This window comes from Dreissena polymorpha, chromosome 1 (assembly GCF_020536995.1).
Source record: "Dreissena polymorpha isolate Duluth1 chromosome 1, UMN_Dpol_1.0, whole genome shotgun sequence".
Taxonomy (NCBI): domain Eukaryota; kingdom Metazoa; phylum Mollusca; class Bivalvia; order Myida; family Dreissenidae; genus Dreissena; species Dreissena polymorpha.
Window position 1 is genome coordinate 175,528,435 of NC_068355.1, and position 23,105 is coordinate 175,551,539.

Consider the following 23,105-nt stretch of genomic DNA (forward strand, 5'->3'; position numbering starts at 1 on the left):
TCCTCAACAGACTGCACAAATGAGCAGGCTTTTCTAAAGCTATGCTGGCCACATATGGCATAAGACCAATTTGTGCATGACACTGGTCATAAATTGACTATGTTCCCGGCAACCATGTGCTATGCTGTATGAGGGTCTGACTGTGATTTTGTTGTGATGACTTGTAACTGTGATTGGTCTTGTTTATATGTTATAACTGGCATTGTTTTCAACCCACACAATGGTTATTTTTTACAGATTATGTGCGCATCGTACAGCATAAAAGATTTTTATGCCCCCTTTCGAAGAAAGGGGTTATATAGTTTTCGCACTGTCAGTCACACTTTTCGTGTCCGCTCTCTATTTCAAATACTTTTCATCCGATCTTTACCAAACTGGATCAGAAGTTGTATCTACACAATATCTAGGTTAATTTTGAATATGGGTCATGCCGGGTCAAAAACTAGGTCACTGGGTCACTTAGTGCATTTCAAGGATTTATCATGGTAAAATGCTCATTACTTCTATCAAAACATTTATAGGGGGCATGTGTCATCCTATGGTGACAGCTCTTTTTAGACATTAACAAATTGTAAATGATATATTTGTTACTTTTCTTTAAGAATTGTAAAATTTATTTTTAAAATCCTTGGTTTTTTGAGATGATAACATGTCAATCTTGAATATTTCCTTATAAAAATAGGAAGTGATGTAAAACATTTCTGTGGCTCAATATTATGAAAATTATTGCTTAAAAAATTATGAGGATATTTCCCAATATTTTTAATCAGAGGCTTGACTGTGCTGGCAATACTTTGTACATTCTACTGAAACTTTAGTGGTTACACAGCACCATGCTTGTGAACAAGATAGGTACAACTTAATTTTCCTGGACATGATTTCCCCTCTACAATTATTCATTATTATATGAATGCCTGGTCATGCTCCTGATTAGGTATTCGGTAAGATTGGGACATAAATTGCTCATGTTCCTTATAATTTTCTGGTTATGTAGAAAGGTCAGAATAAAAAAGTTGTTTGTGTGTAACCTCATGGTGTTCAGTGGAATGTACTACTCCGGCTCTGTGATTCCTACCTGATGAAAGATTATCAGTAGTGCTTGTGTTTTCTATGTTTTGATATTATTATATGTGAAATGTGTGTTCTCTAGTCAATACTTACACTGGTTAATAAACTTCCTATATGTGTGTATGATATTTGTTTTTTCTCTCATTGTTACATCAGACTATAACAAATGTCAGTTAAGATTCGATGAACACTGTATGAATAAGAAAGTGGAAACATCAAATTTCACATTGTTATGCCCCAGGTAGGGTGTCATATAGCAGTTGAACTGTGTGTCTGTCCGTCCGGAAACTTTAACATAAGCCATAACTTTTGCAATATTGAAGATAGAAACTTGATATTTGGCATGCATGTGTATCTCATGAAGCTGCAAATTTTGAGTGGGGAAAGGTCAATGTCATCCTTCAAGGTATTAAAATACAATCCAAGGGAAGAAATCAGCTTTGGTCGGGCTACAAAAACCTCGTGAAGAGGCCAGTAGGACCTGTATATACACACAGAAATCAGCTTTTAAAATGGAGATAATTTATAAACCTGCCAAATGATATATTGAAATTTTATTTCAAAGCGGCACAATAGGGGACATGGTGTTTCTGACAAACACATCTCTTGTTTATAAACAAATTGCAATAACTCTGAAAAGCCTGGTGTGACATGACTATCAAATTGGGTCCCCATTTTATGTCAAAAACATTTATAGAAAGTTTAATGAAGATTAAATGAAAACTGTAGGACACAAATAGTGTAAACAAAAAAAAGAATTTCACATTTTTGTGTTTAAATCAACGCGGACCCTAAGTTCAAAGTGGTTAAATTTCTTGTGTGTATGGAAAGGCCTTGTCCATAAACACATATAAAGCTAATATCTTAAGAGACATAGAAGTTATGAGCATATTTTGAAAAAGGTTTGACGGACAGTGCGATCACTATATGGCCATTTGGGGGCATACCAATTTCACAGTATAAGGTCAGTCTCAAGATGTCGAACCGTTCCAACGGGAAAAAAGTAGATGCATGTAAAAAGTAGATTTGTCAACACAGTGCATGTACAATACATATTCATAGGGGACATCTCAAAATAGCTAGGTAAAAGGCTGAACACTACTCAATGGAACTGCTCTTTATTTCGTATAGATTTTACTTATTTCACAACGTTATTTTGACATTTTCTGGCATATCAGACTATTAGAGACCTCTTCCTGTAAAAAATTAACCTGTTAGAAAAGTCAGAGGAAAACCTGGCTTTAGCTTTTCACTTGGAAATTACGCTTCAATTCCTAACTGAAATTAATTCTCAAGTAAATACTTTCCAAGGTGTGAGATAATCACGCAGAACTCAAAAAGACGCCGTTAATGCGTCCAGGATCTAGATAGAGTGAATCAAATCACGATAACGATGGCTTTAACGTTTGATTTTGCGGCAATCGCAGCCTGTAACATAGGGTATTTATGTATTATTTTCGAATTAAAAAGAAAACAAAATTGATATGTATTAACCACACAATATTTTGAAATATTGACTATCTTGTAAAAACAAACATGGTTACTATTTGGAAAGTTTCAAAGCAACCACATTCTTTTTACGACCGTAATGCATCATTTACGATCGCAATTTAATTGAAAAAAATGGTAACAACGCGACGTCAGCAGAAATCGCGGCCCACCAAAATCGTACGGAGTAACAATTTTCATTAACTATAACAACATTTAAGACAATATTCACCAACGTAAACAGACAAAATTTACACAAATTCAGACCGAAACATCTTTAACCGAAGCTCAACTGATGTTAGTTAGATATGTCTTTATCATATATATGTTTATACCATGCTTTTCTCATATATTGTTAATTTACAACCGCCATATTAGTTAATGGCGATGGACATTGTAAAATGTTTGAGCCAATAAACTTTGAATTAATTCCGAGAAAAATTGACAACTGTACTTGTGTCACAGCGATGTAATGTATTCTAACACTTCGCCATACAGCTGAATTGCATAATCATTGGTCTCTCTCAACAAGTCGAATTGCCTGATGCCTTGTAATGCTCCATGAGGTACTGCATCTGATGCTCTGGGGGTGATGAACACCGACCAGTCAAAGTAGGCATCTGGCAATACCTCCTGAACTAATGCAGGGATATCTCTGTCTGTCCTGAGATTCCTTACAGCAGTGGAATCCGACTGCTGTAGGGCCGGTACAAGCCGAGATATCCACAACCGCTCAGGAGTTTGGTTGTGCTCTGTCCTAATGGCCTGGTTGTTTCTAGCACGGCGCCAACACTCCAATGAGTGATTAAGCCGTGCGAGAACAACAGCCTGAGCACAGAAAATGTGTTTCGGATCATCAAGATTTAAGGCGCCTGAATCCTCGAGAGCATGAAGGCACTGGTAGAAAGTAAACACCACTTTTTGGAAAACGTCTCTCCATAATCGTTCAATCCTTTGATTATGTACGGATTTTCCTTCAATTGCACTTCCTCGGCCATCACCGTTCGCAATGGTCATGAATCTCTTAATAAGGACATTTTCCACTCCTCCGTCAACCCGAATTCTGCAGGGGATTCCGTAGCTCCTGATCCCAAACGTGAAAGCCTCAAAGGCAACTCTAGCAGTATTGTATGGTGCAGCTTTCAGGTATGGTATCAGCCGGCTGTTCCCGTCGATGCCGCCGTGGATGTAAATACCATAGCTGAAAACATAGGAGAATAATCAATAAAAGATAAATATTTTGTTGTTTTCGCTAAGTATCAGCTGCATTGTTGTAAAAGTGGAAGCAATCCATTGACATAAACTTTTTTGTAGTCTTAAAATAAACACAAGACTTTTAAATCAATATTTATTCTAGTTCCCATGACCTATTGTCATTAAATCATAACTAACATTCTGAACTAGTGTTGAGTAAATTGGGCCAAAATTTGGCATCCTTGTTCATGTTGGGTGCTAAGATTCTCCATATATTTTATACCAAATAATCCTAATACAAATGTAGTTCACCCGGATCTTTCCGCGGGTTAATAAAAAATGGCCAACTTGCGACAACGCAGTTTTTGATACTTATTTAAGGCTTACTTTGCTGACAGAAATACAAATTCAGTAGCATACAGTGGCGGGCCGTCGTACCGCCGCTGGGCCATCGATAACACACTGCTGCGTGTTATCTTGAAACTTACCGCACTAATGAGTGATGGCTGTCTATATGCCACAGTGAGTTTGGCTCTGGGACGGAGTAGCGTCTCCTAGACACCACTTGAGCCCATCGTGTTGCAACGCCAACTGGGTCCAGTTCAGCTAGTATCGCACGAACTCTGTCTCTATTAACAACCATGGGTGGCTCTCGTGTTCGAAGATAAGCCCTTATCTCCTCTGAACCTATAACCATACACAATTACATCACAACCAGGATATCATAAAACATTCGAGTACGTCTCAAAGTCACATACCTTATTTTTACTATGTTTGTATGATGAAAAGTATGATACAAATTGTTTTAAAATTTTGCATCCGTTAAAATGTACTGATTGCATAATTATCAGATAATTAAACGCGGAAGTGTAACAATGAACAATGGGAATCACTGTATTGAATACAAACTTAATATTTTGTGTCAGAATGTATCGCAGTTTTGAACTAGAAATGGCAAGGCCGCGGCGGACGCTTATCCCACGCCGCATGTTTTCAGTAATGCAATCCAGTTATTTCAAAGTTATGGATAGTTGAGAATGACCGTCATGTCATAAGAGATGTCAGTAACAATTTGAAGTAAACCAGTGAATAAATGAATTTTTGGTGGGTGTGGCCTATGTGGGCTTCGCCTTGGATTGGGTTATGGGGTCATGAATAGTTAAGAGTGACCGTGTTGTCATAAGAGATGTTCAATATAAATTTGAATTCAGCTGGTGCATAAATGAAGAAGTTATGTTAAAACGCAATTTTGGGTGGGCGTGGCCTATGTGGGCGGGGCATCCCAGGGTTGGTAATGGGGCCATGCATAGTTGAGATTTACCGTATTGTCATTAGTGATGTTAAGTATCAATTTGTAGTAAATTGGTGATTAAAGGAAGAAGTAATGTTAAAACACAACTTTGGGTATACGTGGCCTATGTGGGCGGAGCTCCTGGGTGGGTACCGGGGTCATGGATAGTTGAGAGTGACCCTGTTGTCATAAGAGACGTTCAGTATCAATTTGAAGTAAATCGGTGCAGTTAATGTAAAATAACCTAAAAAATGAGTGAACATCTCTGACTCCGCCCCATCCTAACCACCATAACTTTTGACCCAGGGGTCAGATCAAAATTCCAAAAAATAGTGCACTGTCGCACATACGCTCATAGCTACCACGTGCTTCTATTGCTAATAGTGAAGGAGGAGATAGTGGCCAGGACGGATGCACGCACGCACACACAGACGGCGGAGATAACCACATAATCCCCGCCGCTCCTATCCTATCGTCGGGATCATTATTAGTCAACTCAACTCATATTTTACTTAAGTCTCATCTTTGTTTTACAATGACATATATTTACAATTACAACATTTCACATAAAACATAGCCATTCCTTCATTAGAATTATAAGACACTATTAACAGTTTACAATTCTAAACATGTTGCCTAATAAAAGTTCACATAATATTCAAGGTCAAACTTTATCAAACTGGAGAAGAGCGATATGTGTCAAGCAATTAGGCTGCAATCGGGAACATAAATATAAAAGGGTTGTTCTACAGGACCCTAACCATGATCACTTTGATTGGCATTGAAACAATACTGCTCGTGTAATAAGAGATCCTGCGAAACTTTAACTCGCTACATATATATTTCTTACAAAGACTGCGTTAAATGGCTCAGTAATTTTCCATTGTAGTTTTTCTTCCTTTTTTAGACGATGCTTATGAGTGTCATTGCCACTCATCTTTTTCTATTTATTTCAATTTACCAAACATTAATAAATTAGTTAATTGTTCATTTGATTAATCAGTTATTGATTTGAAATTATCCGCTGTAACTTGCATTTTCTTTTAAAATCTTCAAGTGCAAGGTACCTACTAAACTTACCAGAATTTGGGTGCTCCATTATATATCTGGACATTACATCTCTCACTACATCATCAGATACATTTAATGCTATCCTAGGCTGCAGAATTCTATTTCGCCTCATGAATCTGAATAGAGTGCTCCTAAAAAGTAAAGAAATAACAAATAGACACGTCTACATATGCTTGCAGACAAGTAATGTTCGTACTGTGTATTTTCATTTGTTCGATAGAAATAAAAATACTTTGCACTAAACATTAATTACATACATTAGACTACTTATATCAATACTGTCGGTTTTAAAAGTCTCTTGTTATTTCGTTTCATATAAGAGAAGGAATAATGGCAAATAATTGATAGCCAAGGTAGCTTGATGAAACATACATTTCAATTTTAAATTGCTGCTACATGTAAAATATGTATTAATCTTCTCTTCTATCCAACACTCGGAGGAAATAAAGATATATAACAATTAAGTAGGAATAACGTGTCAATCAACACAAAATTCAAACTGTTTGAATATTTTGACTTACGCAGACTTGTATATTTAGCAGAAATTCATGTATTATACAACTAAGGAAGAAGATTATGGCATTATCGCCACAGGCTGCAGACTGATACATTTTTTACAAGCAAGTCTAAACTGGAAAGTGTCTAACTTGTTCATTTTGCTTCCGAGAAGACCATCCTCGGCGATTCTCTTCACTGTGAAGCCCCTATCCAGTAGAAGCTGCAATTGGCCTTGATCTATTTGGTAATTCGGTGGTCCCCGCGCACCAAGTCTTATCCGAAACCCGCCTAAGACGAAGAGATATAACATAAGTGTAGAGAGCATCTTTTTAGGTTGTGCAACACTTTACAGTATAATACATTTCTCTATTAAAAATTTAAAATACAATGGAAATATAAACTGGAAAATTGGGAAAACATGATTAAAAAGCGACCTGTGCCAACAGTTGGATAGTAATTGAGAGTCTCGTTACAAAACAAGAGCTGTCAGAGGACAGCGCGCTCGACTATTCCAGTGCTTGACAGTATAACGTAAGCCATCATGGGAAAATTGTTCATATTCAATAACTTATTAGACGATCTTTCAAAAACAAGAGGGCCTGAAAGGCCCAAAGTCGCTCACCTGAGATTCAAAGGAACTGATCTGTTCTGTGCAGCCCAAGATGTCATTAGAACAAAATGTTCTTACCAATTTTTATGACTAGTGAACACTCTGGCAGACACGTTTTTCAACAGACCAGAACCATTTTCATACACATCCAAGATATCATTTAAACAAATATACTGACAATGTTTCATGAAGATTCATAAGTCCGTATAAGGAAAAAATGCCCTGCCCACTGGTGGCCATGTTTTTCAAGCAACTGGAACCATTTTCGAACTTGTCCAAAATATCATTGGGACAAATCTTCTGACCAAGTTTCATGATGATCGTACAATAAATACGGCTTCTAGAGTGTTAACAAGGTTTAACTATAGCTATATAAGGAAAAATGCCACGCCCCCTTAGCGGCCATGTTTTTCCACCAACAGGAACCACTTTCGAACTCATCCAAGATATCATTGGGACAAATCATCTGACCAAGTTTCATGATGATCGGACAATAAATGTGGCCTCTAGAGTGTTAACAAAGTTTTACAAAAGCATGATATAAAGCCATATTAGGAAAAATGCCCCGCCCCCTGATGGAAATTTTTTTAAGCAACCAAAACCATTTTCCAACTCATCCAAGATATCATTAGGACAAATCTTCTGACCAAGTTTCATGAAGATCGGAAAATAAATGTGGCCTCTAGAGTGTTAACAAGATTTTAGTATAGCCATATATAGCCATTTAAGGAAAAATGCCCCGCCACTTGGCAACCATGTTTTTCAAGCAAACGTGACCATATTCGAACTCATCCAAGATATTATTGAGACCAATCTTCTGACCAAATTTCATGAAGATTGGACAATAAATGTGGCCTCTAGAGTGTTAACAAGGTTTTACTATAGCCATATAAGGAAAACTGCCCCGCCCCCTGGCGGCCATGTTTTTTCACCGATCTGGACCATGTTCGAACTCGTCCGAGATATAAATGAAATGTTTTGACCACGTTTCATGATGATTGGGCAAAAATTGTGACTTCTAGAATGTTCACAAGGTTTCTCTATAGCCATATAAGGAATACTGCCTGGCGGCCATGTTTTTCAACGGACCGAAACTATTTTTGAACTCAAGCAACATATCATTTAGACAAACATTTTGACAAAGTTACATGAAGATTGGGCATCAAATGTGACTTCTACAGTGTTCACAAGGTTTTTCTTTTTTTTTGACCTAGTGACCTACTTTTTGTCCCAGCATGACCCAGTTTCGAACTCAGTCGAGGTATCAATGGGACAAATGTTCTGACCAAATTTCATTTAGATCATACAATAAATGTGGCCTCTAGAGTGTTCACAAGGCAAAATGTTGACGACGGAATACGCACGACGGACGACAGACACAAAGCCGATCACAAAAGCTCACCATGAGCACGTTGTGCTCAGGTGAACTAATAAAAAAAAGGAAAAAATAAATAAAAAAAATTGGGGGGGGGGGGGGGTATGGTTGGGAGGGGGTGGGGGGGGGTTAAGAGGGGGTATAATGTGGGGTGTGGTCATTTATTAGATGATCTTTCAAAAATGGGTTGGGGCGTGGGGTATTGTTTGGGTGGAATCCATTGTGGTATTCAGGTAAGTGTTGTTTTGTCAAAGTATTAATAAAATCTAATCATAAATAAAGAAGTTATGGCAATGTAACTAAAGTAATAAGCATATTGTAAATGGAAAAGGGCCATAATTCTTACAAAATGCTTGATACAGTTGTATGCTCTTGTTTATAGGTTTGGGTATAGTTAGTAAAGAAGTATGCAAAATATAAAATCAATATATCAAGGGGTATAGAAAATATTTAAGGTGGTGCGCAAACTTTAACATAGAAAATTTAAGTGAAAAAAGGGCAATAATTGTTACAAAATGCTTTATACAGTTGCCTGCTCTTGTTTAATGGTTGGTGTCATGTTGGTAAAGAAGTATGCAAAATATAAAAGCAATATGTCAAGTGACATAGAATATGCAAATTATTGATAAATCTATGTTAAAGTTTGAGTACCACCACACCCCAAATATTTCCTAAGTGAAAAAAGGGCCATAATTCTGTCAAAATGCTTCATACAGTTGTCTGCTCTTGTTTATAGGTTGGGGTCATATTGGTTAAGTGTGCAACATATGAAAGCAATATGTCAAGGGACATAGGAAATATTTGGGGAAGTACGCAAACTTTAACATTTGCACGCTAACGCTAATGGGAACGCCGACGCCGGGGTGAGTAGGATAGCTCCACTATATATATATTTCATATATAATAGTCAGCTAAAAATCACTTTTAAAACTGATCACTTTGTTTTGATTATAATACAGAGCAATATATATTAGAAAATTAATAATTCCAATTTTCAGGTTTCAGAGTTTGGTGTATTAAAATATCACACAAAAGACATATTGTCAATATTTCCTAAAAATTATCTTCATTTGTTGGGGAGACACCTGAGACACCTCCGATGTCAGGACGCCTTTCCATAGCAAGATATATTGAATTTCAACACAAAAGCAGGCGACATCGAAACTTAATTATCAAACGGCGACTCCAATTGTTGTCATGATTGTAAAGGTTATCTAATGTCAAGTATAGCAATTCGTGTGTGATGTAAATTTATTGTAAGTTTAATCGGGCATGAATTTGTTTCATGTATTCGACCTATATTTGATAGTTTTGTTTTATAGCATAATAATAGCTACGCCACATATAAGCAAATAAAGTATGCCTTGATCAGACAGATCTTGCATGAGCTGTCTGATCAGGGTAAATTTCAATTGCAAAAAACTATTCAATGGATCATCGGGCCTGCGTAGGCTAATATGGGTTGGGAAATTGTTCAAATCGTATGTTTGAAATACAGTTCTGTTCTGTTCTGGTAATTAACTAATGTTATCGGTATAATATACAATCATTATTTAATAATTTTAGTAACGTTGAACTTCGAAGCAGAATTTATAACGATAAATACCATTGTTTGTATCTTGAACATCTTGTGGCGCATTAACAGACTCATTTATCTGGTGTACAACGTCTGTGAGGTTTGATATTATATTTTCTAGTAGTCTAGGCTGCATTGTGCCAAGCATGCGGTGACAATTCGTCCTGCAAGAGCATGAGACAATAGTTACACAATCTTGACACTAGTGGCTAAAGCATAGTGATTAATCAGATCTTTTTAAACTAAAAATATGCTTGGGTTAGAGGCCTACTGATTCTGCCAATTTACATACAGAGATAATATTATGCCAAATACTAACAAGATGATGCAAACAACAGTAACGAGCACTTTCACGTTTTGCAGTGAGTGCAGGATTATTTATTTATATATGAATTTGAGGTATAATGTTTTAATTAAACCACAATCCGCCACTCTGCCGATACAATGGTCACGACTTCAAAATCTAAATTAAACCTTATTGTCATCCGCTATAATATCTACATACATTATTACATATTCTATTTTACAACGGGTACTATATGAAATAGAAAAGGTAGTATGTGTGGGGGCACACTCGGGCATATATATTCTGATATGTATTTTTTAATATGTGGATTACCGAGCGAATAGAATATACACAATTGCAAAATAATAGTGATTTACTAATTAAACTTTCTTTAAAAAAATTAACGAGACATAACAATTAAACAAAAACGTAGTTTCGTTTTTAAGTCTTTTATCGTCATTAATGCACTATGCACATGTAATGTATACTTTAATTACAAAATGGATCAATAGAAGCCTGCATACAAATATGTAGCTAGAGTAAATATATATCACGCGAATGAGAAAATAATAGTGTAGTAAGTTCTTTTAATCAATAAAAGTTCTGTCGTTATTGTTTGATTTGTGATTGTTTAAACGATGCTCTAAATTTAAAAGTATCTACTCTTTTAGTTATCCGAAAATGTAAAAATTCTTACCGGATTTGCTCAATAGTCGCCCTGGCTGCGACTTTGTCGTCCTCGCCCATTCCGCTATCCACGTTTCGCAGAATATTACTGAGCATTGTCTGAACATTGTTCAGAAAATGCTCTTGGGGAGAAACATTCACGTTTTCACGCCTATTTCTATTCATGTTACACATATGCCGCCAGCGTGTACCAAGCAATGGGAGACAACTGGAGGTTAATTATGGCACGCGGTTCGACGCATAATCCCAAGAAACTAGGTTTCTCAGAGAACCTAGGTTCTCTGAAAACCTAAGTTCTCTGAGAACCTAGGTTCTCATGAGAACCTAGGTTATTGAAATCCCAAGAAACCAGGTTTCTCACGAGAACCTAGGTTCTCATGAGAACCTAGGTTCTCATGAGAACCAAGGTTTATGAAATCCCAAGAAACCAGGTTTCTCATGAGAACCTAGGTTTTCATGAGAACCTAGGTTCTCATTTGAAAACCTTGGTTTACGCTTGAGAACCTAGGTTCTCATGAGAAACTAGGTTTTTCATGAGAACCTAGGTTCTCATAGACACATAGAACTTTGGTTCTCATGAGAACCTAGGTTCTCATGAGAACCTAGGTTCTCATTCTGAGAACTTAAGTTCTCGTTTGGTATCCTAGGTTTTCAAAGAACCTAGGTTCTCATTTGAAAACCTAGGTTCTCATGAGAACCTAGGTTCTCATTTGAAAACCTAGGTTCTCATAAGAACCTAAGTTCTCATTCTGAGAACCTAGGTTCTCATGAGAAACCTAGTTTCTTGGGATTATGCGTCGAACCGCTTGCCATAATACATAAACCCGGAACTTTAAACGCTGGATAGTGAGCGGGGTTAAAGGTCCATACCAAAGCGTCCATACCACTGGCAAGATACAGGTAAGGCATGTGGCCTTCTATATGTGGTTCTTAAAAAATCACCTTGTAGGAGGACTTGATTGTAATGAGACTGGGGTGCTGTGATGGTGCTCCTCATTGATAAGCGGCTGCTTCCTTTATCAAGACTCATTATTACAATTAACAATACGTGTCGCGCTTCGCGCTCTTTAGCGCCTTTATTAGTAACTAGGTGGTTGCTATGATAGTGGAACAAAGAAGTGAAAGCGAATTGTGCCTTTGATCTCATATAATATGTGCACTTATCTGGATAAAATGGCAAAAACAACAACAAATGATTCAGTGACAAGAAACTTTAATTACTTTTTATGTCACTTTCAGTGTAATGAAATGCATATATTGTACATATTAATTTAAAACAGCATATTTTCTACACACTGAATGAATGCCAGGAAGTTTTACCGTCTCTATCTCAAGAAATTACACGTTTAGTATGCCTACCTCCATTCATTTTCACGCAATGAATTTAAGTATAAATGTGTATATCACTTCTTTTTGGGGGGTTTCTAGTTGCTTATTAAAAGCTAGTTATACACCATGACATATGAAGAAATTTAGCTAACTTCGAATTAATATTGATATAAAAATGCATTAATAATACAATATTAAGGTCATCTAAAGCCAAAAAGGCAACATATGAATACAGCCGCAGTTCACCACAAAATGTCAAAGTTTTCCCAATATTAAGTAGCATTACGATGTTTAAGTTATACTGTTTCTTTAAACATGTAGCACAATAATATAAAACTTATATTTTAATAAAAACAGCCAGATTAATGACAACTAGAGGTTCATAATTTAGTATAAGTATTAAGCCATTGCGTGATTTTGACTGGCCGTGTTATTTGAAAGCCGTATTATCTCGTTCCGTCATTTTTCGTCACTGAAAACTGACCGAGTTTAGGGACCACATCAGATAAAATATTTTTTTGCGTTGGTGACTTTTGGTAGTCCCTCATTGTTTTTAGCAATGAAGGTATCCCTTAAATCATCCTCTCCGGAACGAGAAAATATGGCTTTAAAATGACACAAGGCCAGTCCATATCCTGCAATGTTTTCAGTTGTTGCTCGCTTTAGAGTTCCTCTATGCAACAGCACGTCTAACAATCATATGTTCTTTGCCTTTAAGGCTTTTCATGACTGAAATAAAATTAATTATGGATCGCAGACACAGTAAAGATGTCGGCCATATTGTCAGTAATTTTACATGTTTTAAGCAAGATATCAGTGCTTCATTATCATCAGGGGCATTGTTGGCGTTGCAGGTTTCCTGGAGAACATGTTCACTACATCTTCATGTTTGTGTGAGTCTGACTGTCCAGGATACAATTTTTGAAAACCAGCAAAGAGTCAAAAAAACTGAGTACACAATTGCATAACGTTTCAAAACAGTGTGTGTTCAGCAATGCACCAGCCAAAACCAAAAAATCAAACCTGCGCCAATTATGAGCAACAAAACTGGCTCCAGGAAACTTTCCAAGCCACATCATACAATCAAGTAGAGAAGTTTAAATGGATACACTATCAACACTTCCACCATTTACACGCATTATGCCATGATAAAAAAAGAGATGCCAGTCACCTTTTGAGCTTTGGAAGAAATTGGCACTGTTGTTTTCACATATGTCGAGAACTTAAAACGCGTCTTGAAATGCACAGCAGCAATCTGAGTAATATCAGGCATTACTGTACCTCGAACTGAAAAACAAAATTAAATTCACACAATGCTTATTTCATGAATTTTTTTTATCCCCCTTTAAGTTTCATTCTGACGCCTTATATGATCGTTGGTTATGATAAAATCAATTTTCAGCACAACAAGCACATTACATATTGACAAGTCATTGAACTCAAATTATCGCTTGTGAAAAGAATTAACCATTTATATGAATAGCTCAGAATGTTAATATACCTTTGCTCCTTCATAAGATTTATTACTAAAAGTAATGAATTTATTTTTAACAATTGTAATATTTGGAATAGCTTTTAATATTAATGCTAGCAATGACAAATACATATTTTTAATAATGTGCCTGCCCAGGGTTTCTTACCAAAAATCCTTAAAAAAAATGTAATTTTACCGAACTATGAACACAGTACCTTTAATAAAACAATAATTATTAATATTTTTCATGTTCATCTCGAATAGAAAATAAAAAGACAATTGATGAGAAAAAATACTAAAATTTGGCACCAGAATAGTCAATAGTATTGTATTGGAAGTCAGTTTTAACACTCACTCCATTTCTTTCTCATTAGCATCAATGGCAGCCTTGTTAGACGATGCAGTTGAGATTTTCTTGATGGCCTCCCCAGCACGAGCCTCCATCTTCTTAAGATTTCTATTTGCAATAAGCGTTATGTTTAGAGTGGTTAGGAAGTTACTTACCTTACCGGCCTGCCCAAACTGACTATAATTGCTGAACAGAGAATTGAAAATGATAAGAACATGAAAACATATAAAGGCCGTAGTTACTTAAAAATGACAATGTATTTTCATAGAATACATTTGTATTATCATTACATTATTAAATAACATGAATGAGCAATCAATTGGATTTAACAACACAAATGCGAAACTAAATTTGAAAACTAAATATGATGGACACCAGAATGTTGCCTTATATATTACACGATAAACAAATATTTACTGGGAATGGCACATGGAATTTTAAGGGGACTGGAAATGTGTTAGAAGTCCAAAGATGGCAATTGTACAATGATTAAACATTGATATGAATGGCAAATTGAACAATAAAGACATGTATACCTGTTCCAAGCTTGGTATTAACGTAAAAGCATGGTATTCCCCTGGTTTTGAGATGGTGCTGCTTTCCATAAGGAACACGGTTGACTTCTCTACAGTCAGGGTTTTCACAAACAACGTACAAATAACCACTGAGGCCCTTATGAAGTTCGCCAACAATGTTATATATTGTCAATGGAATGGGAACATTTTACAAAACTGACAATACTGTAATTTGTTTAGCAAAACCTCAAGCTCAATCAATCTTCTTCTCTCCCCCACCCACTTCTGCTTACTCTTTTCACGCCATTTAGCAAATGCGAATAGCTTTTACGTGAGTCATTTTCACACTGATCTCCATCGCAGAGCTCGGTTAATGAATAATTGTGATTGTACACAACCTTGTCGATCGGTGTTTGCTTCTTTTTCGATTTTGCAAATCGCCCGCTTTTATTACGCACTTTCATTTCGCTACGAAAATGTCAACAACCGTGACGTCATGAACACAAATATTTTATGAAACGAATTAATTTAACTACTATTTTTACTGTATAGTTATTAAATCTTAAGAGATAACTAAATTTAACTCTAAAATAAAAAATACAAATTCATTTCGTGTATTTAGTATAATTTCCGGACTTTACCGTATATATCGCTTATAGCCGAAACGTTTTCCAAATACGGCAATATCGACCGACTATTCCCGATCTCATTAGGTACCTACTACCTTAATAAGTGACTGTAGTGTAACGGTTATCAATAAAGCAATAAACCGTGTAATCGCTGTCTTCTTGTAAAATTGAAGAAAATACGCGTTAACCAAAACTCGAACAACAAAGTCTGCGCTATTGTTAGAAAAATCACATAATAAATATATTTTGATTATATTTTGTTTTTATACAAAACCAGAAAGTTTCACCGGTTCGCGTATTTGTCTAGTCCCTGTGATCTTATATTATTGCCCAGTCCCTGTGATCAGTTATTAATTAAAAGAATTAGCTTTTCATTATTGGCAATAAATGTTGTAGTAAATGTAATAGGCACAAAAGCAGTACTAATTTACACTTATTTGCACAAAAAATCACCACTATGCAAGATATTCTGACAACAAAAATATATACATTGATCCGTAAAATAACTTCTTCTCCCAAAAGCGAAAAAAACACGTATTACATACTAGTCGCCGCACTTCAGTGCGACGCCAATAACTAACCGCTGTAACGAGATCACAGTCAGGTTCAGAGCGATCCCAGACAAGAACACCAAAAACATGTTTATACGTCCATATTAAAGTCAACGTTGAAGGAGACAGTTCGCAATCTAAAGGTAAACAAATCTTCGGGAGAGGACAATACCCCTTTGGAGCACGGAGGAGAGGCAACGATAATCTGGGTGGAGTATAAGTGACCAAAGGAGTGGACTCATTCTCTGGTCGTCCCCTACCGGAATAGGGAAACCTCGAGATGTGCGAGAATAACATCACCGTCAACTTCATAAGTCATCAAAGCAAAGTCAGGCTTGCCATCAATCTCAACCGATTGATATGTAAAGGCATAGACATTGCTGGCGGAAGAGCAGGCTGGATTCACTGTTAGGCGGAGCGCAGTGGAACATAATTCTATCTTCAAGTGCAGTTCAATCATTGAGATAGACCTGCAACATCAACGTGAGCCCTCTCGCACCTTCATCGACTTAGAAAGATTTCGACCACGTGTGGCAAAATTGCTTATGGGAGATCCTGAAACGATTCAACATTGACAGAGGGCTGATGCAATTCATCCGAGAACTCAACGGAAACACCAGCAGCACAGTACTTCTAAAATGACAGACGAATACATTATTCAGGATATCAATGAGCGTCAGTAAGGAATGGCTGCACTGCTCCGTACTGTAGGACATTTTTTTAGATGAATATGGTTGAGACTCTTAAGAACACCAAAATTTACCATGGCAACCGCTGACCAGACTGAGTAGATTGTGTACATGCAGCGCCGTCACATTTTCTAGCAGGTACAGGACCTACAGGTCTCCCTTCGTCTTCCTCTTCCTGTACTGCTACGAGACAAAGACGAACGAGCACGTCCGGAAGAAGGCAGCAAAGCTTATTGTTGATGATGATGATGTTGTTGATGCTGTTGTTGAGGATGATGATGATGGTGATGATAATGGTGGTGGTGGTGGTGTTCATGATGATGATGATTATTGTGATGGTGGTGGTGATGATGATGACGGTGGTGATGATGGTTATGGTGGTGGTGGAGGTGATGGTGATGATGATGATGGTGGTGGTGATGGTGGTGGTGGTGGTGATGATGATGATGATGATGATGATGATGATGATGATGATGATGATGATGATGATGATGATGATGATGGTGGTGATAATAATGATGATGATGATGATGATGATGATGATGATGATGATAACAATGATGACTATGATGATGTTATTGGTGATGATGATGATGATGATGATGACGACGACAATGATGATGGTTATGATGATGGTCATGATGATGATGATGATAATAATGATGATGATGATGATGATGGTGGTGGTGGCGGTGATGATGATGACGATGATAACGATGCTGATAATATTGATTATGATGATGATGATGATGATGATGATGATGATGATGATGATGATGATGATGATGATGATGATGATGATGATGATGATGATGATGATGATGATGATGATGATGATGATGATGATGATGATGATGATGACGGTGACGACAACGACGACGACGCTGATGATGATGATTAGTTGTCCGTCAAAGTCTACATGTTTGCATTATAATGTAGAAATGCATTAAACATACCACAGTTGTTTGAAGGCCTTATTGAAAATGAGATTGCCATTGTTAAATTGTTTGCATGACTTTGTATCAATGTGTTGTCTTAATGAGTTACCTTCGGAAAATAATGAGATTATTATTATTATTTTTATTATTATTATTATTATTATTATGCTCTTTAACCTAGTGTTGTGGTTTTGAGGACGGGTTTTCAACAATGTCGTGGCCTTTCCTTCCCTACTATTGCATTGCATACCCTGTGCATGCTACGAACTGTAATTATATATGTTTAAGTACTAAAATGTTGCTTCTACTTGTATAAAATGTGTCATATTTTGAATAAGCGACATAACAACGCCTTCGAAATCACTCTCTGTCGCAGTCGTGCTACACTTTAATGCAGCAGAACTCAGGATTCAATGACAAACCGAACGCAACTCCGTTACCAATTAAACTAATAAAATCATACACACAACCAATGAAAACACGACGGCCGAAAAGATTCGAATAATATACATATAAGTTACATATTGTCGTTGTCATTGAAAATATATTACAACAAAAAGGAGATTATAAACTTATTAGCATAAAGAGAAACAATCATCCATAAACAATACTTATCTATAACGTTAGCATGGTTTCATCAGTATTTTGTCAACCAAACACGGGATGTGCAAGATATTAAATATGTCTCAAGCAGATTAAAATATATGTGTATTGTTACATCCTATGAAAACCGAAATATTAAAATCATACAAAGGGTATTCGTTACATCCAAACAGCACAAATAAAAATGTGGTCGTAGTTTTTATAGCAAACAATATAACTCAAGAAACTGTATGAATGAAAAACTTCTAGTTCAAATCAACAAGTTCTATAACAAAACAAAAGCTACGAAATATTAAGTTTTTTAATCTGTGATCACCGCATATGAACACTTACTATTTCTCCGGACTTCGCGAATGGCTATTACATAATTTGCGCCTTTTAAAGCTGAATTTCAGGTTCAGGTATATATTTTTGTATAGTGTATAAATGCTTATTGGAAACTTGCCTTTACGATTGTTATGTCACCTACCAAAACCCACGAGTTAATATCCTATGATGAACGTTGGATACCATATTCAATTTTGGCCGACGAACAAATCATTTGAGTGAAGACGATTTTTAAGGGATGATAACACGAGCGTCAATTTTATTAGCAAGAACCACTTAAAGATTGCTGATTGGTATTAAATTGCATGCTTTAATGAAGAAAAGGTCATGCTTAGTTAAGAGAGGTCATGAACTTGAAATGGAAAGGTTTTATTGATTTATTATTCTAATGGTTAGAATTGTGTTCATTGATATTTACATGTAAACGGATGTGTATGTATGTTCATTTTTATTTATATGTATGATCAATGAAATTAAAAGGGGAGAATTGTTGTGTATTTAGATAATGCCGCTACGCCACACCTACTTGTAAATGAAGCGTAGCAACGCTCCGCCCCATATTCTTCATAACTGCATGTTGACCTCTGATCTGTGTTAGTAAGTTGCTAGGCATTGATCGCTTCTATCGTTGAATGATAATAAAGTAGCAACTGAAATTATATGCGTTTCACTTCGTTTGTTTACCCAAACACAACAGAAAACAGTCAAGCGATGGTTCTATCGAACGCCTAACTACAAAACAATTTTTTTGTTTAAATCATCAAACAACAATTTGTTATTTTTGGGTCAATAACATTTTGTTATGTAAAGATTTTATATGTTTTCTTTCACGATTATTCGCAGATATATATTGCCCACGTCATATTAACAAACATACATCAAATAAGCTTTTGCCCGTAAATTAGATAGCATCTATTATAAAACGCCAATGTAGTACCCGTATTAATGCTTATTGTTATTATAACCATATAGAATGTATTATACGAATAAATTGTGATGAACTAGTTGGTAGTAGTGCTATATATCCTATCAGGCTGTTGGATGTGTATAGTTGATTGTAGTTTATCGCGATTTGCTACGTGTAATTAACAAATCACTAGTTAGTCAACAATTCATAATTAGCTTTGATTGCACGACCTATTTAGTCTTTATTATAATGGGTTTTTATTTGCTCAAACGACAAATAATTTTGCACTGTTATGACAGACCTGTCATACATAGTGTTACATTTGTTTTAATTTAGCATGTACCATATAGACGAATACGCTCTGGAAAACTTTGCTTGTATGTAATTAATATTATTTTTAGTAGGATCTGTTTGAAAAAGCTGCACGATAAAAAAATCAGATCGCATAGTTGCAAAACGAATTGGTGCATGCCTATAGTTTTTAAACATGGCCAATCCGGTAGTAGAATTGTAATAATTCCGGTCTATTTCCAAGGCATTTCTCCAACATAGTTTTGGCTGTAGATGAAGGTCACGAAAGGTCAAAATAATATGGATTCCAATTTTGAAATTAAAATCAAGTGTGGAGCTTAGATAGGGACGATTTAATTGAATAAGCATTCGGTTGAGACGATACTGAAGTCGAATAAGTGATATTATAGAGAGAAAAAGAAACACCTCGAATTAACAGAACAATACAATTATGATTTATTCTAACACGTCACGCGACTTGTTTTCTATAGACAAAGAAGGCAATTAAGTGTGGGTTATTCTGCAATAATGTATGGGCGGAGCTTAATGTTTCGAAAATAGTTCCGAATAAATAACGAAAATATTGCAGTAAAATGCAAGTGCTAAAACCCGCTCTAAGACAAATGTAATAAATATATATATATCTTTATTGCTTCCATTTTCTGAAGATGTACATGATACAAACAAACGATACAAACATAGCACAAATACAAAAGACAATCAATGTTAATAAATAGAGATTAAGTCAAATTGTTATATACATGTATATATGCATGTGAATACACAATTTGTTTCCAAGAATGACATTGGAAGTCGCAAGGGTGTACTTTATTTCTCAGTTCTTTGAACGCGTCATATTTATACCCTAATCAGCGTCCAATGCACTTCACTAATAAAGAAAGCGAAATTTGGAAGAGCCAGGTTTAGTGTTCGACGAAATGCGGGGAGTTCTCTTGATGACTAACCCGAGAGTACCGATTGTAGAAAATTCGCGCAGTTAATCAGAAACTCTGGGTAGAGTGCTATAGGCATCAAATCTGCTATGACGTCATCGATCATACCCATAAGGTACAACAACAGTGTTGCAGGCTCTACGTTTTTCAAGTGTTCGTGCAGTAGTGCGCTTAGTGGGTTATTCGACAACAAACAATTATAGAAAAATATTATTTCTTAAGTAAATAATAAAACAATTACCGGTTATTCACATCACGTGCAGGCATGTTACTAAAAGAAACAATTTAATAGTTTTATTATGCACCTCAATAGTTGGTATAATAATCTGGTGTAAGTAGTATAGAAAAAATATGGTTTCAAGTACACAATGAAATAATTTATTTTGCTTATTGTACAATGTGTGGTAATTTAACATCGTTACAAAATTGCTATTCCCGGACAAGACAGCCTTGGTACTTGCAAATAAAGTTCATTTGTATTGACATTCGTACTTTTAGTGGTAGTAATTGACTACTTACTTTAGATAAAGCCATGTTCCCTTAGACCAGTTGAAAACTGACAATATCTTTATATTGTCATGTTCATTACTACAATACGTTTTACACAATGGTATTTAAATATTTATTATGAAGTGCCGACATTCCTTTTGACAAACATAAATGTTAAACTTTATGTTCATAAAATTACATTTGGCATCTCTTGTCAGATCGCTATTTTGGCGCCTGGGAATACAGTAAGTATGAAAGGGAATGCAACATCACATAGGAGTAAAAGAAATATCTGCTCGAATACAATGTGACAACTGTTGTCCTTGTTTCTTTTCAGAAAATTTTGTTTTCTTAAACTGTATCATTGTTTGTTAGAGTTGAAGTAGCATTTTATTATACTCTATTGTAGTATTTTAATTAGGCTATACCACGAAATATTGCAAAAAGGTCTGCAAATGAATGCTTGCATGCAAAATCAAAAACATCTATCATACGTACTAAACATTTACATGAATAACTTAATAAACCACCTACTTATTTTTTCAGCTATAATAGCAATCTTGTAATTTAACCGCTGTTGTTCATACATATTGATAGATTGATGATATTTCTTCAATCAAGCATTACGCCCGAAAACACCGTATTGCAATGCTGTAGTATTCTCCGGATGTATCGGCCGCCTGACGCACCCTGATGACGTCATCACTCTGAAGCTCCGTCACAAGCGTCATTGACGACGTTGCCCGCTCTATCGCCCCATAACCGGACGTTAGACGCGCCAACATGCCGCCCTTTTTTCTCGACGACAGCGGAAACAGTTATGTGAAACTGTGCCCGAACCGTGACTGAGAAGAGATAGATTCCCGAAGAGGGTGCCTTGAATTCCCCAGATCGCGAATCAAAACCACTTCCGGTATTCAATAGAACATTTTCAAAGATAAGCGTCTCACCGGACCGGAAGTGCGTATTGGAGGAGAGGCTCGCGGAGAATGCCACCCCGCCGTCTGGTATCTCCGTGCCGTGACCGTCAAGGACTGTCTCTGAAACACGAAGGTTTTTAAAAAATTAAACATAATCTGTCGGAGGGCAGCGCGCTCGACTGATCTTTTTTCTGTCAGAGTTATAGTTGTTGTTTTTTCTAAACCAAACTGTTTTTTTAAAGATTTGTAATTGTGTATGTTAATGCAAATGTTTTGGTTCAAAATTGCTTATAATTTTGAAAAAAATCAAACCATAGTTACAAAACTTGGCCTATGAGACAATTTTTCTATGTAGAAAACAAGGATCGATAAAATCCCTCAAGCCATTCCTGAGAAACTAACCTACTGAAAAAGTTAACCTAGATTGGATCCGGACGCTTCTAAAAGACGCCGACGCCTTGCGGCAAGATAAACTTGCTTCTTTTTCGAAAAGTCGAGCAAAATGTGCCATATGACTTGAGTTCCGTAATTAACCCTTATTACAAGAAGAAAAAGGTCGTTTTAATTGTGCATATTAGGAATACTGTTTTGACCATAATGATTACTAGTTAAATACTTTTAGAGCACAAGGGACTAAATATCTTAGCGATTGTAAAGACATGTGTAAGTTATTTCAAAGACCACATAGAGTAATTTAATAGCTAACATATTGTAGCCAAGATGTACTACTTACAAGCACGCTTTAAATTCATTTTTACAAAGCACACACAACTTTTAACAATGTCAACCTGATGCCTGGCGTGCTTTTTGCGTGCCTTTGTTTGTTTGTTTATGTCAATAAACGACTCTGTGTTATTTTGATTATTTCGTTAAAGGCGCGTCATTTTCTCGATGTTGGCGATCCTGGCGGCGATAGCCGCAACTTCCTGTTTCCTCCGCCGAAACTCACCCTGCTGATCCAGACGGAGACCTACCGCTCCCCTTAGCGCATTCAACT

The 23,105-nt window shown here is 36.3% G+C and overlaps 2 protein-coding genes across 2 annotated transcripts; both read right to left on the reverse strand.

Annotated features, from left to right (window-relative positions):
* Positions 1 to 2,285: 2,285 nt before the first annotated feature.
* On the reverse strand, positions 2,286 to 4,584 carry LOC127862566 (uncharacterized). The gene is made up of 2 exons (XM_052401760.1): positions 4,239 to 4,584; positions 2,286 to 3,757 (listed from the first exon to the last, which is right to left on the reverse strand). Exons 1-2 carry the CDS (start codon positions 4,445 to 4,447, stop codon positions 3,016 to 3,018), a joined length of 951 nt encoding a protein of 316 aa, XP_052257720.1. The 5' UTR covers positions 4,448 to 4,584; the 3' UTR covers positions 2,286 to 3,015.
* Positions 4,585 to 5,623: 1,039 nt separating this feature from the next.
* LOC127862580 (uncharacterized) lies at positions 5,624 to 11,309 on the reverse strand. Its single transcript, XM_052401778.1, has 4 exons — positions 11,155 to 11,309; positions 10,202 to 10,335; positions 6,760 to 6,898; positions 5,624 to 6,243 (listed from the first exon to the last, which is right to left on the reverse strand). Exons 1-4 carry the CDS (start codon positions 11,307 to 11,309, stop codon positions 6,045 to 6,047), a joined length of 627 nt encoding a protein of 208 aa, XP_052257738.1. The 3' UTR covers positions 5,624 to 6,044.
* Positions 11,310 to 23,105: the final 11,796 nt, after the last annotated feature.

Coding starts and splice junctions, on each gene's coding strand:
- LOC127862566 (XM_052401760.1), bottom strand. CDS start 4,447: ATGGTTATAGGTTCAGAGGAGATAAGGGCTTATCTTCGAACACGAGAG. Junction 3,758..4,238: donor AGCCATCACTCATTAGTGCG/GTAAGTTTCAAG, acceptor CTATGTTTTCAG/CTATGGTATTTACATCCACG.
- LOC127862580 (XM_052401778.1), bottom strand. CDS start 11,309: ATGAATAGAAATAGGCGTGAAAACGTGAATGTTTCTCCCCAAGAGCAT. Junction 10,336..11,154: donor GCGACTATTGAGCAAATCCG/GTAAGAATTTTT, acceptor ATGCTCTTGCAG/GACGAATTGTCACCGCATGC. Junction 6,899..10,201: donor TGTTCAAGATACAAACAATG/GTATTTATCGTT, acceptor TCTTCGTCTTAG/GCGGGTTTCGGATAAGACTT.